Source organism: Artemia sp. Qi Xiang Cuo, chromosome 6 (assembly GCF_049724085.1).
Source record: "Artemia sp. Qi Xiang Cuo chromosome 6, ASM4972408v1, whole genome shotgun sequence".
Lineage (NCBI taxonomy): Eukaryota > Metazoa > Arthropoda > Branchiopoda > Anostraca > Artemiidae > Artemia > Artemia sp. Qi Xiang Cuo.
Window position 1 is genome coordinate 56708479 of NC_142799.1, and position 14142 is coordinate 56722620.

General features: G+C 36.5%; 1 protein-coding gene across 1 annotated transcript; it reads right to left on the reverse strand.

Moving 5' to 3' along the window:
• Window positions 1–383: 383 nt before the first annotated feature.
• On the reverse strand, window positions 384–12330 carry LOC148951415 (innexin inx2-like). Its single transcript, XM_089090870.1, has 2 exons — window positions 11922–12330; window positions 384–1969 (listed from the first exon to the last, which is right to left on the reverse strand). The coding sequence occupies exons 1-2, from the start codon at window positions 12190–12192 to the stop codon at window positions 1179–1181; spliced, it is 1062 nt and encodes a 353-aa protein (XP_088946996.1). The 5' UTR covers window positions 12193–12330; the 3' UTR covers window positions 384–1178.
• Between the last annotated feature and the right edge of the window lie 1812 nt (window positions 12331–14142).

Consider the following 14142-nt stretch of genomic DNA (forward strand, 5'->3'; position numbering starts at 1 on the left):
ACTCTGAAACATACACTGCCTATTAAAAGAAACATACTTAGAGTACTAACTTGCCTAAGAGAGAATACTCCTCCCTGCAGAATATTCTAATCAATATCTCTTCAATATTTTTGTGTTAGCCACCTTCCGAAAAATTACCAACGATTTCAAATAATTATTTTTGTTCTTATTCCAATCTAACTTGAGGGCCTGGCCATATTTCAACCTTCTTCTTCGCTATTATGTTGACTGTCTTTTTCCGTCCAGAGGGCATGCCCAAGAAACTTAAGATATGTTTTTATTTTCCTATGAATGGGTTGAACCAGTTCGTTCACGACCCAACTAGAGGCTGTAAGTATAAAATAACTCTCCTATTTCTTTTATATCCTTAACTAAAAAGTAAATAATAAAACAAGTTCATTTATTCATAAAAGAAGAAAAACATTTAACATAAAGTTCAAATAGACACAACTAGTTAGACACAGTTATTTGGAATGGACTAAAGAAAGTTGTTTTCTTTCTAATAGCTCTAGTTGCTTCAATAATCCTACAAAACTAATACTAACAGTAAAATGATCAATTGTTGAATTTATTGCGCATTGGCAGGGAGGGTCAATATGTTTTTAATACTTTTAACCCCCCCCCCCCCATTTCTTGACAAGCATAGTCCCATGCAGGTATGACTTCCAAATATGTACCCCCTGATGAACTTCCAGTGCCCAAAACATTTGTTAATTGTATTATCTCAGGGCTGTGCGTCTATAGTTTTAATAAAAGATAGAAAAAATAAGTGAAGTTTTTAAGACCAAATGCATGAAATATTATGACTGACTAATGACATACTTGAGTAATTTTAATAAATGGTTCTAAGTTCATTTTACATGTTTTGTGTTATCAATGCTAGGGATGCCTTAATAAAGGAACGAGTGGCTCAAACTTCTTAGCCCCGTGAAGCTGGTTTTCCATAGAAATTATGTCTTTACAGCGGGAGGGGAAGGGACTAATAATATTGAGGAACAATCAGTATAACGCTTAGAAAAAGACAAAACTAAAATTTCTAACTCATATACACAGTTCGTGTTTAATTGATGTGTAAATTTAAAGGTCTATGTTCTTTATACTTAGCCTTTTTACTGTTATAATAAATCAAAATTCGGTGTTAATGTCTGACACGCATTTTGAAATCATGAATGTAATTTTCAAGCTTTAATCCCAATAATTTGCTCATATAAATTTGAAACAAACTCTCTGTAAATATGGGAATCTAAATTTTTTGCTAATCTGTTTAGGATGAACCAATCTCCAAATTGGCAACGTTGGTTAATTCCGCGTAGCTCCTTTTTATCTGCCAATGGGGCTATTGCCTGCAAAATAGACAAGCGCACTCCTGGGGATATCAGTGTTATTAATCTATAAATTAAAGCCAGCCCAGATATTATTGAGAGTGTTACAAACCAGATCCACAGAAACAAGTATATCTTTTCGTTCAATATATTCACTGGAAGAACACAAAGCCCATCAATACGCTGAATTGTACCAGAAGCCCCAAATCTATGGAAAGTGCATTTGCTAACTATTGGGAAAATTTTTGCAAAATGATTATAATCTGTTTCATTCCTTTGGAATGAGAATACATATGGTGCGTAGTTTCTAAAATGCCCACCGAGAAATACATCCGTAAAATAAATTTGAAAAACAACATTAGCAAAATTTAAGAATTCGCAGAAAGCAAATTTTAACCCATACATATTGTATTTCCCCAAATTGCCTACATAGTATTCCCGTAGTAGCTTTAGGCGCTCAGTTTTAGTCTTTTCATCGACAATTGGTACCGTCAAAGAAAACGTCATAATGCTTAAACGTCCCTTTTCGGCAGTCTTCCAGATATAACGTGGTACGTAGAACATCATTGCTTGGAAGAACAACATGAAAACTACCCATTGATAGTACTTGTGATATACCACCTCCTCCTCATCGTGTTGCTTGACTCCTAAAAGAAATATAAAAAATTATTGACGAAATTGCTCTCTGCCAAGGCAACTCTTTGGGATGAAAAATAATTGACGATTAGTTATAGTAATGCCGGGAAACTATTCTGAATTATAGGAGGAAAGGAGAGGACTCACGCACAAGCAAGCTTGTTAGCTCTATCTGGAATTAAATAAAGAAAAACAAGTTTTTTTTACTGAAAGTAAGGAGCAACATTAAAACTTAAAACGAACAGAAATTATTCCGTATATGAAAGGGGCTGTCACCTCCACAACGCCTCGCGCTTTACGCTAAAGTTTGACTCTATCTCACAACTTTATTTTTTAGACCAATAAAAAACTTTAGCGTAAGAAGAGAGGCGTTGAGGAGGGGACAGCCCCTTTCATCCACGGAATAATTTCTATTCGTTTTAAGTTTTAATGTTGCTCTTTACTTTCAGTTAAAAAAAACTTGTTTTTTTTAAATTTAATTTTTGAACGTTTTGAATTAGTACAAGTTTTGATTTTGGCTCACCGTAAATGAATAATTAAAACACAATTTGCATACTAATTTTACATTTATTTGGTTAAATGGCTTCCTCAGAAGTTGTTTAATTTTATTTACGAACGTTTTCATTAGTAATAAATATACGTAACTTAGGAATTAACTTACGTAACAAACTTCTATATTCATATATTTTTAGTACGCATATTAGGGGATCGCCCCTAGTCAATACCTCGCTCTTTACGCTAAAGTTCGAATTTTGTTCCAATTCTTTAAAAATGACCACTTAATCACAAAGGCCGTTAATTAGAATAAATAGCTCTTATAAAGTACTAAAAAATCTTTAGCGTAAAGTGCGATGTATTGACTAGGGGGTGAACCCAATCATATATGTAATAATTTCTGTTCTTTTTAATTTTTAATATTGCTCCTTATTTTCAGTTGAAAAACTTGTTTTATATTTAATTTCTGATCGTATTTTAAATAATGCTGGGAAATCCTGCGCTCCCTTCATAGGAATGTCCCTTCCCCCATGAAAACTCCTTCCGAGGAAAGATCCTCCCATCTAACCCCCAACCTCCCCCCCGCTATCAGGAAAATTCCCCCTGCGAAAGTCTGTATACTTCCCAATAACCAATACTATATGTAAACATTGGGTAAAGTTCATAACTTTCAGCCCTCCCCCAGGGACTTTGGGGGATTAAGTCATCCTAAAAGACATATTTACTATATTTTCGATCATGCTGAACAAAATGGCTATCTCAAAATTTTGATGGGGTGAATTTGGGAAAAAAGAGCGTGGGAGGGGGCCTAGTTGCCCTCTATTTTTTGGTCACTTAAAAAGGGCACTAGAACTTTTAAATGAACCCCTTATAAAAGGCACCGTTCAAATGAACCCTCAAACGATATGTTAGGACCACTGGTTTAATGTTAGGACCACTGGTTTAATGTAGAAAAAAAAAAAAAACAAATAAACATGCATCCGGGATCTTTCTTCTGGCAAAAAATACAAAATCCCACATTTTTGCAGATAGGAGCTAGAAACCTCTACAACCTCTACGAAAATCACACCATCTAATGGTGTGATTTTCATTAAGGTTCTATTGCTTTTAGGGGGTGTTTCTCCCTTTTTTCGAAAATCAGGCAAATTTTCTAAGGGATGTAACTTTTGATGTATAAGATTAAACTTGATGAAATTTATATATTTTAAATCAATATTAAAAACTGATTCTTTTGATGTATCTATTAGTATCAAAATTCCGTTTTTTAGAGTTTCGGTTACTATTTAGCTGGGTCGCTCCTTACTTACAGTTGGTTACCACGAACTGTTTGATCATGTCTCCGGTAGCAGGGTCATTGATGTTTGGGATTTGAAGTTGGTGTACAGTTTGTTAATTCCGGGACCCAAAACTTTCGAAAGTTGGGATATGGATCTTACCAATTCCGTTACCCTAAGATATTCAATAAATCTGATTTCAGTTCTGGTAATTTTTCTAATTGAGTTCCAAGGGATGGGCCGATTTGTTCCTTATTTGGAGCAGCCACAGATACTTTCATGCATGCATAAATATTTTATTCTCTTGGCTTTACATTTTTGACTCTTTGGGTAGACTGGTGAAGGTATTAAATAAATTGACATGTTTTTCCCTTTTTCTTCGATCTGAATAATTGACTTATGTTTGCCTAGAAAAACAGTTTTCTCAATTAATGATCTCTTCGGTACCCACCAGAAGTACTATCATGTTATAAACACTATTTTAAGGATTTCCCTGAGCAGTCAGAATCTTCAATCGTAGATACTTTTAAATCAATTTCCAAAATTCAAAATTGCCGGCCAGGTTTCAGATATAAGCTTTGAAATTAGAAAATTTTAGATATAAGTTTCAAGCCAATCAAAGAAAGTTATTTTTTGGCCTATTTTTAGTCGGCCAGTGCCTTCAATTTTTATTTACAGTAGGGTCCCCTTGGTCCAGTTCCAGCTTGAAACTTAGTCTGGGACAACAAACTATTTTTTCGATTGGCTTGAATCTTATATCTGAATTTTCTTGGGTAATGGGAACCCCCAATTCATAAAAAATTATTTGCCTGAAAGTACACTGCGAAACTGACAAATTTCAGTAAAACTAAAGCCAATACTTTGGTACCAGGGCCAGGTCTCTATGGACTTCCCTTAGCTTCGGTGCTCAAGAAATTCAAAGCTTGCATCTAAAATTGGATACTCAGATAACTAATTTATGTGCTTAGGAAAATCCTTAAAGTCATTTAATAATTCAATGATTTGACATTTGATGGATGCCCATGAGGTGATAGCTTGGGAAAACTGTTTTGCTAGAAACTCGTTTAAGACCACATTGACAGGCAAATCAAAATTTCTTTTCATCCGAGGGATTTTCATCCGAGGGATTTTAGATATGTTCCAAGCCAGTCGAATAAACATTTTCTAGCCTTAGTTTAGGGGATCAGTGCTCCAGCCTAAGTTATTTTTGTGCGCAAAAGATACCTTGGCCCAGAAATTGACGGGCGTAAGTTTAAAGCCATTCGGAGAAAACAAAGTTTCTACCTTTTTCCAGGGAGTTAATATGAACGTTACTCTTTTTGTTGGGTATTGATGTCCTTTTGATCCATGGACTTGAGAGTATACGTTTCGTGCCGATCAGAAAAACAAGTCTTAGGTCATTTTTGGATTCTATATTTGGAGAAGATTGTACCCCAGTACTAATTTTTTTAGATAGAGATTCTCTTGGTCCAGGGATTTACCGCTTCTTCAAACCCTATTTTTTGGGGGGACCTGTTTTTCTTTTCAATGTTTTTCTTTTGTTTTTGAGTTCCCGTGGCCCAAAGACTAAAGGAGACAAGTTTCAAGTCAAACGGGAGGAATTTGCTCTTTTGAACGATATTTTGGCAGGGCCGGGACCAAGGCCATATCCAGGGGGTTGGTAAACAAAAAATATTTATTCGACTCGAATAAACGTAACAAAAATGAATATAAATGCATTTTTGATACGTTTTTTTTAACTCCCCCCCCCCGAAACAAAATCAGGGATACATTCTTGGGACGGAGTCCAACATTAAATTTTTTGGTATATTTGAGTCCTATCGGCTCTAGGAACTTACATTTGAAATTTCAAGACGCTCCGGAAAAAACTGTTTTGTCCTTTTTGGCCCTTTTTAGGCCCCATTTTCAGGGGCACCAGTATTTTGCCTATTTTTCCTTCTGGACTTGGGCTTCCCTAGACCAGGATTTAAGGATGCAAGCTTCAAATAGATCATAAAAATAGTTTTTGGGTCCTAGACTTAGGGGTCTCTTCCTGTTTTGTACATAAGGCACCTCTTGGGCCAAGGACTTGCTGCTGTAAGTTACAAACTGACCAAGAACAAAAGGTTTCTTTGACCTTTCCAGAGCCCATGATCCCCTTGGCCTAAAGAATAGTCCCTGAAAAATTTGAGCCAAACGGACACCCAAAATCAAACAGCCTCCCCCCCGTCCTCCCAATTTCAAATCTATTAGCAATTGGCAATTTGCATTATTTGTGGCCTTGTCCCTGGAGGTTAGTAACAGTGTCATTTGAAGGGGAACATAAATTTTCGTGAATAGGTCTCACTAGAGCTCAGAACTTTTTTCCTTAAAGGTTGCTGTAGGTTTTCACAAACTTAGATGAAATATTTTTTTCCGCTTGACGGTCCCCATTACAGTCTGATTTTCGGATTTCAATTGAATGCTCTAAATGCTTCGATCTCACAGTTACTGAACCACAGACAAAAAGAAAATAAAGCATTAGTTTTATTCTGCAACCCGACTGAATCCTACTATGGCAATTTTTATTTTTATTTTATTTTTATTTTTTTAGTGAAGATTAGCTGCTACCTGAAGTACTGTTATAAGAAACTATTGTTACAAGTCGCTTAGCAACGCCGTTCCATAGTTTATTTGACGCATCTTTCACAAATACCAAAGATCTGTTTTATTAAGAAAACGTTATTCCAGTTCATTCTTCACTTACCATTGTTTCCATGCTTGATTAGGGAATGATGAGTACTTTAGTTAAACAGAAAGGAATTGGCAGACTTCCCATGTTTTATTAAAGAATGATTCTTTCCCTGTCTAAGTTGAGGAAAGATATGAACTTGGGACTGTATCAAGTTTTTACAATTCTTCATTTTGGTTGGATAAGGTAGGAATCGTTCCTTGATAAATCTAAACAAAATAAATTGGATGTTCTCTTATGGTTGACTAAATTTAACAACAGGGCCGTACCCAGGATTCTTTCCGGGGGGGGGGATACAAAAAAAACTTTAAAAAACGCAAAGGTGTTTTGATGCGTTTTTATTACGTTTTCGCGAATCAAACAAACCTTTCGGGGGTTTTCTTAATAAAGCGGGTCTCAAGTAAAGAGGGCAGTTTTCATTCAGCGCTCGTCTGATGAACATCGCCTCGGTGAGCTTTGCTTGCAAGTGAAATACGAAATAGAATTTAGACTCTTGTGATAATATCTCAGGACTGTTATTTATATATGATTATTGATCGTGATTTGGATTACTGAAGCAGGAATACGTAAGCAGTGTGTATATGTCTTGAAATTTAAATCAGTAATTGAGGATTTTTATATATATATTTTTCATACGGATAACCTTGAAACCAGATACTTAACTATGCAATTGGTATTTAATGTGACATTTCGGAAATAAGTATGAATCATTTCTCTGAATGAAAATCTGTTTTCATTCAGCGTTGCTTGCAAGTGAAACACGAAATAGAATTTAAACTCTTGTGATAATATCTCTGGACTGTTATTTATGTATGATTATTGATCGTGATTTGGATTACTGAAGCAGGAATACGTAAGCAGTGTGTGGGAGGATTGAAATTTTCGAAAAATGAATAACTCAAGCGGAGCGACTATAGCCTCAACTGAGGCTATACCCGTGGGTACAGCCAGTGCTCAGTTTTTACGGGAAATTAATTTAAAGCTAGATCTGATACCACGATTAATTGAGGCTACTGAAAAGACTTTGCCGGACGTTTTAGTGAAGGTTACATCAGTTGAAAACTAGTTTTCTTCTTTGAACCAAAAACTATCTGAAAATGTCAAAGCTTTTGAAGAGATGAAAGGAGAAATTGAGACATTTTGGAAGAATTTACGAACAGTTATCATGCAGGATTATGCATTTAAGGAAGAACTGAGAAGATGCAACGTTGTCTTATATAACTTCGAACCTATTAATCCTGATATATGTACACTGAAGCAAGAAATAAATATGTTTCTTTACAAGTTTATACTAGATTTAAATCTGAACCTTTGTGACGTCAAAGACGTGTTCAGAATGCGTGCGGGACCAGTCTTTCTAAAGATGAACTCTGTTGAATTTCGCGGGATAATTCTTAAGTCTAATCCCCTTTTGAAGAGGAATGGGTTGTCGGCTGCCCCTGATTATAGTGCCAGGCAAAGAGAAGCCCGTAAAAACCTTAAACCGGTCTTAGAGTACGCTTTGTCGAAACACCACCAAGATAGGCTTAGGGGTGAAAAGTTATACATCGACGGCAGAGTGTTTGTTTATGACTTTCCTTCGGAATCTGTTAAGGAAGTAACCACCATCTCCAGTGAAATGAACAAACAGGGGCCTCCTCGAGACAGGTTAGCAGAAACAAGAGAAGTCGAACTATCTAAAGAACCTGCTAGCGAAAAAACGAACATTTCCGTCGCTGGCAGAGTGGTGTCTGAAAGCTCTGAGAGTGATAGTCAAGCCGAGAGTGATATCGAGACGATGATCAAATTTAATATACGTGATCCGAAACCGAATTTCTCGAAAGGGGCTCCGCGTCCTGTCCGGAATTCTCCAATAGCTGCGAAAAATACTGAAAAGCGAAAAGCCTGGGAGGTCATAATCCCGGATGATCAAAATCGTATTGATGCCCGTAATGTTGCAAGAAAGAACTCTAGATCTGGCGGCGGAAGAGCTAACTATAGAGGTCAGTCGAGGAGCATCAGAGCTGCGTCATCAAAAGATTATCATAGACTTTCATGCTTACCTAATAAGCCAGAAACGCCCTTTGTCCTGCCGACACATGACCAGCTTCTTCTAAGGGAAAAGGGACAGTGTGGCCCTGTTCACCCTATGCGAGTAATCATATGGAATGTCCAGGGTATGAGAAATAAGATTGAACAAGTACTGAAGGACCTAGGGGTTTTTGATATTATTGCTCTTTTGGAGTCGTGGCATAGTGACTATGCAGTGCCTTATTTTGAAGGATACTGGGTAGAAAATGTGGCGCATAAACCAGCAAAGAATATGAGACATTATGGAGGTATTTTTTTGTTAATTAAGCAAGGTCGTTTCCGTAAACATTCTCGAATTTCTAGTGTATCGGAGAATATTATATGGGTTCGGATTCATCTTGTTAGTGGTAAAAGTTTGTTTTTAGGTAACGTGTATATTGCCCCCCAGAATAGTTCGTATGTAGTAGAAGTGACATGGGATTTATGAGAGGAGGAGCTTAGGCAATTGCGATCACGTTTTGATAAGGATTATTTTGGTGGTGGGGGACTTAAATGCTTATACGGGAATATGTAAGGAGATTAATCAAGTTTCTTTTGTTGATACGCCGGACCTGATACCTGATATTTATAAGACTGTGTTCAGACAATGCTGTGTTCAGACAATGCATTAGTGATTGGAAATGGAAGATTTGGGAAGGATGGGGAGGAGGGTGAGTTTACCTGTCTGTCGATGAAAAACCCTAGAGTAATTGATTATATTTAGGTTGGTAATAAGCTCGTGAACCTGAAAGTCGAAGTATAGGTTCTTAAGGTCGTAGGCCGTAACCACTTACCAGTTGAGATTAAGCTTTGCCTTGGAAGAGGAGTTCCAAGGAATAAAAAAGGTGATAGTCCTACTAGGAGGGTTACAAAGATCTTTGTTTTTCAGGGAAGTTCTTGAAGAGTGGATGAAGTAAAGAGGAGCTGGAGTTGGTGAAAGAGGGGTTTTTGAGGCCTGAAATAATTGAGAAAGTTGAGAGTCTGCATGATGAAACAAGAGACATAGATGAAATTTTGGAAGATTTGGGTTTTGTGATTTATGAGTGTGCTCGTGTGTTAGAGAAACCAAATACAAAAAGGAAAAATATTTTTTTTTGATGATGAATGTAGTTCCTTTAAAAAGGAGTTGGAGGAGTTATTAGATTTGGTAAATGCTTGCTCTGTAGAGAAATAAAGGCAGAGTTTGTTTTTACGGTTTAAGGAAAGGAGAAGGGAATATAATAGTCTAAAACAGAGAAAAAAACGGTAGAACATTAAAGTTGACCAGAAAGAGATATAGAAGGCTTTTATGGTAGGGGATACAAAGCAATTTCGGGCAGGAATAACGCAGGAGAATAAACAACGAAAACGCCAATTACAAATCCCTGAAGCCGATACTTGGCCTAGTTTTCTTGAGAGTATAGATGAAGATTCTAGTTGCCTTGATAGTGAAGAATCAAGGGTTGCTCCACAGTTTCCGATGAAAGAAAAAGATTATGAGTTAGTGAAGGATAGTGAAGGACCTCAGATGAAGTTAGGAAAGTAGTTAAGAAGATGAAGGGAGGATCAGGGCCAGGAATAGATGGTATACCAGCAGTTTTGTTAAAGAGGTTTCTTGATGTTTTTTTGCTAGTTTTAGTGAATATTTTTAATAGAATTATAAGTAGTGGTGTATGGCCTTCCCTATGGAAAGTATCGATTATGGTACCTCTATTCAAGGCCGTATCCAGGGGGGGGTTACCCGGTTTGAACCCTGTTGAAAAGCTGTATGTTGCGTTTCTAGACTTAAGAAAGGCATTCGACAATGTTTGAAAAGCTGTATGTTGCGTTTCTAGACTTAAGAAAGGCATTCGACAATGTAGATAGAGCTCTCCTTGAAGAGTGTTTAAGAGATGTAGGTCTATCTTTAAGTTTTATTCGTTTATTTGTTGGTATGTATTCTGGGACTAAATCTATGGTCAGGGTTGCAGGTTCGGGATTTTCCAGGTTATTTGACCTTAAGAAAGGAGTTAAGCAGGGCAGCGCCATGTCCCCGAGACTGTTCGGTTTGTTTTTGAATGATATGGTGTTTCTGGAAAAAAATGGGCTCCAAAGCTGTGTCTTGGAAAAACTAATTTTTCAGTGTTATTATTTGCAGATGACACTGAATTGGTGGCGAAGTCGGCAAGGGAGCTTCAGATGTTACTGGGTTTAATTGAGGAATACTTACAAATGAAAAAGTTACAGCTGAACGTTATGAAAACTAAAGTGGTTGTTTTCAGTAAAAGGAATGAAAAAATAGATAATATATTTGTATTTGGAGGACAACAATTAGAAGTAGTTAGAAAAATAAAGTATCTTGGTTATATCTTCCAAAGTAATGGTGGATTGAATTCTCATACTGAAAAAGTGTTAAAAAAGGAAAAGCTGCAGAATTTTCACTTCTCCGGACTAAAATTAGTGGAATAAATAATTTGTCTATATATAGGAGGTTTTTTTTTTTATCTAAGATTATGACGATTCTCCATTATGGGGCATAAATTTGGGGACTTGAGAACGCTGCCGAGTTAGAAAGTATTCAGCTGGGTTATTTTAAGAGATTGTACGGGTTGCAGAGAATGACCCATACCCAGTTTCTTAAAGGAGACCTTGGACTGTGGTCTCTTAAAAGTTATAGGACAGTCCAAATGATAAAATTTTGGCTAAGGGTTGTACAGTTACCCAGTGATAGGTTACTGAAGGCTGCATATGATGAGTTACTTCAGCTAAATAGGAAAAGATCTTAGCCTTTTAAAGTTAAAGAGGTATTGGATAAGACAGGTTTTTCTTTCGCATGGAATGATGGCCTTGGACCAACTAGTCAACAATTACAGTTGGACAAGGAAATTAAGCGAGTGCTGGAGGACCAGACGATGCAGAACTGGGGTGAGGAAATTAACAATATGGCAACTTTAAGGTATTTTAATGAGGTTAATATTATTTTTGGTCAGGAATTTTACTTTAAGTTAAATTTACCGTCCAGATACCTTACATATTGAATGCAGCTACAATCTAATTGCCATCCGATTTTTTCAAGATTGAACGTTTTTCAAAGGAGAAAAGTATCCCGGACGGTAGGGTTGCTTGCCCTCTTTGCCAAGAAGAGGAGGAAAATTTGGAGCCTTGTCTGAGTCGTTGTCGAGGTCTTTTCGTGGCAAGGGAAAATTTATTTAGGAATGATGGAGTGCTGCTTCCTGATGTCTTGAAAAGTACGTCGGCACACTTTATTTGTCTAGTGCGAAGATATCTTGATGAGAATTTTGCAAAAAGAAGAGAGTAGCTTATATTTTTTTTTCTTTATTATTGTGACGAGTGCTGTAATTTGTTAATCTTGTATGTTATTTGTGTACATGGCCACATTTTGGCTTGAAATACACGTTATCTTATCTTATCTTAGAGGGTGTGGACAATAACGGTAAGGGTTTAAAAGTTCCTTACCAGGGTGAGCAACTGCTTGTCCAACTTTAGTAGCTTCAGGGACCGTGAACGTTGAGTGAATCCAGCAATATGTGTCCATTATATCAGGACTTATTCCTTCGACGATGCAATCAATTGGATCCCCAATATACTGTTTTGACGTAACAAGAATCGTAAAAGTTACGAGTATAGCGAATGTCACCTTGTAATGTAAGCGAAAAACAGGATTGTCAGTTGTTACTGTTTCTAGTTTGAGCAAAGATGATTTTGCTGAATCAAACAATCCTAGCATTGTTTCGCTGTTTTGTTATGCCTTCCTCAGAATGCTTTTCAACACTTTCACTCACAAGTAAAAAAAAATTGGAAAATGACTCCAGTTAAGGCTTAACAGATATTCAACAGGTTTTAACTTAACTACCAGTAGCCGTCATTAAACTAAAATTTGATAAGCGATTAAAATACATTATTTAAATATTTAGATAAGAGATAGGGAATTTGAAGGATTTCTTATCACTAAATCATAAACTAATCTTGTTTACTGTTTTAGTTTAAATTCTTATTATTTTATCATCATTACTGTATGACCATTTCACCCTGAATTTGGGAAATATTGCCTGGGGAAAAGATAACAAAGGGGAAAAGATATTTCCCCTTTGAACCTCTTTGGAACCTCCTTGTACTTTTTTCACACAATATGCTTACCGATTTAGGTGAAAATAAATAAATATATGCAAACATATATTCGTATCATTTTTTTGAAAAAATACATTCCTGCGGTAATTAATTCACCATAGTTTGAAGTATGTTCGACCCGAATGGGCTAGGCAAAATGTTCATCCTTTGTTATTACAGAAGATCTTTCAGAAATCGATGGTAAACTCCTAAATCCTTGACCCTATAGCCCCACCACTTTCAAAAAGTGCACTGACTATTTTCTTCAAACAGTTCGTGGTAACGAACTGTAAGTAAGGAGCGACCCGGCTCAATGGTAAGCGAAACTGTAGAAAACGGGTTTTTGATACCAATAGATACATCAAAAGAATTAGATTTCAATGCTGAATTAAAATATATAACTTTCATCAAGTTTAGTCCTACCCATGAAAAGTTATGCGCCTGAGAAAACTTGGCTGATTTTCGAAAAAAGGGGGAAACACCCCCTAAAAGTGATAGAACCTTAATGAAAATCCCACCATCAGATTCAGCATATCAGAAAAACCTACTGTAGAGGTTTCAAGCTCCTGTCTACAAAATTGGGGAATTTTGTATTTTTTGCCAGAAGAAGGATCACGGATGCGTGTTTATTTATTTATTAATTTTTTTTTTCCAGGTGTGATCGTATCGACCCAGTGATCCTAGAATATCGTGGGAGGACTCATTGGAACGGAAATTAAAAGTTCTAGTGCCCTTTTTAAGTGACCAAAAACATGGAGGGCAACTAGGCCCCCTCCCACGGTATTTTTTCCCAAACTCACCTTATCAAAATTTTGAGATAGCCATTTTGTTCAGCAGGGTTGAAAATATGGTAACTATGTCTCTTAGGATGACTTAATCCCCTAAAGTCGCCGGGGGGGAGGGCTGAAAGTTCTGGACTTTACCCAATGTTAACATATAGGATTGGTTATTAGGAAGTATACAGACGTTTTCAGGGGGAGTTTTTTCTGGTAGTAGGGGGGTGGGTGGGTCGGGGGTTATGTGGGAAGATCTTTCCATGAAGGAAGTTTTCATGCGGGAAGGGACATTGCTAAGAAGGGGGCGCCGGATTTCCCAGCATTATTTAAAAAAGGATCAGAAATTAAATATAACAAAAACAAGTTTTCCAACTGAAAATAAGGGGTAACATCAAAACTTAAAACGAACAAAAAATATTACGAGTATGATTGGGTTCACCCCCTAGTCAATACCTCGCTATTTAAGCCAAATATTTCTTGTTGCTCTCATAAGAGCTATTTATTCTAAATAGCGGCCTTTATGAATAATAGGTCATTTTTGGAGAATTGGAACGAAATTCGAACTTAAGCTTAAAGAGCGAGGTATTGAATAGGGGGCTAACTCCCTAATATACGTATTAAAAATATATGAATATAGAAGTTTGTTACGTAAGTTAATTCGTAAGTTACGTATATTTATTACTAATACAAACGTTCGTAAATAAAATTAAACAAGTTTCGAGAAAGCCATTTAACCAAATAAAAGTAAAATTGATATGCAAATTTTGTTTTAATTATTCATGTACGGTGAGCCA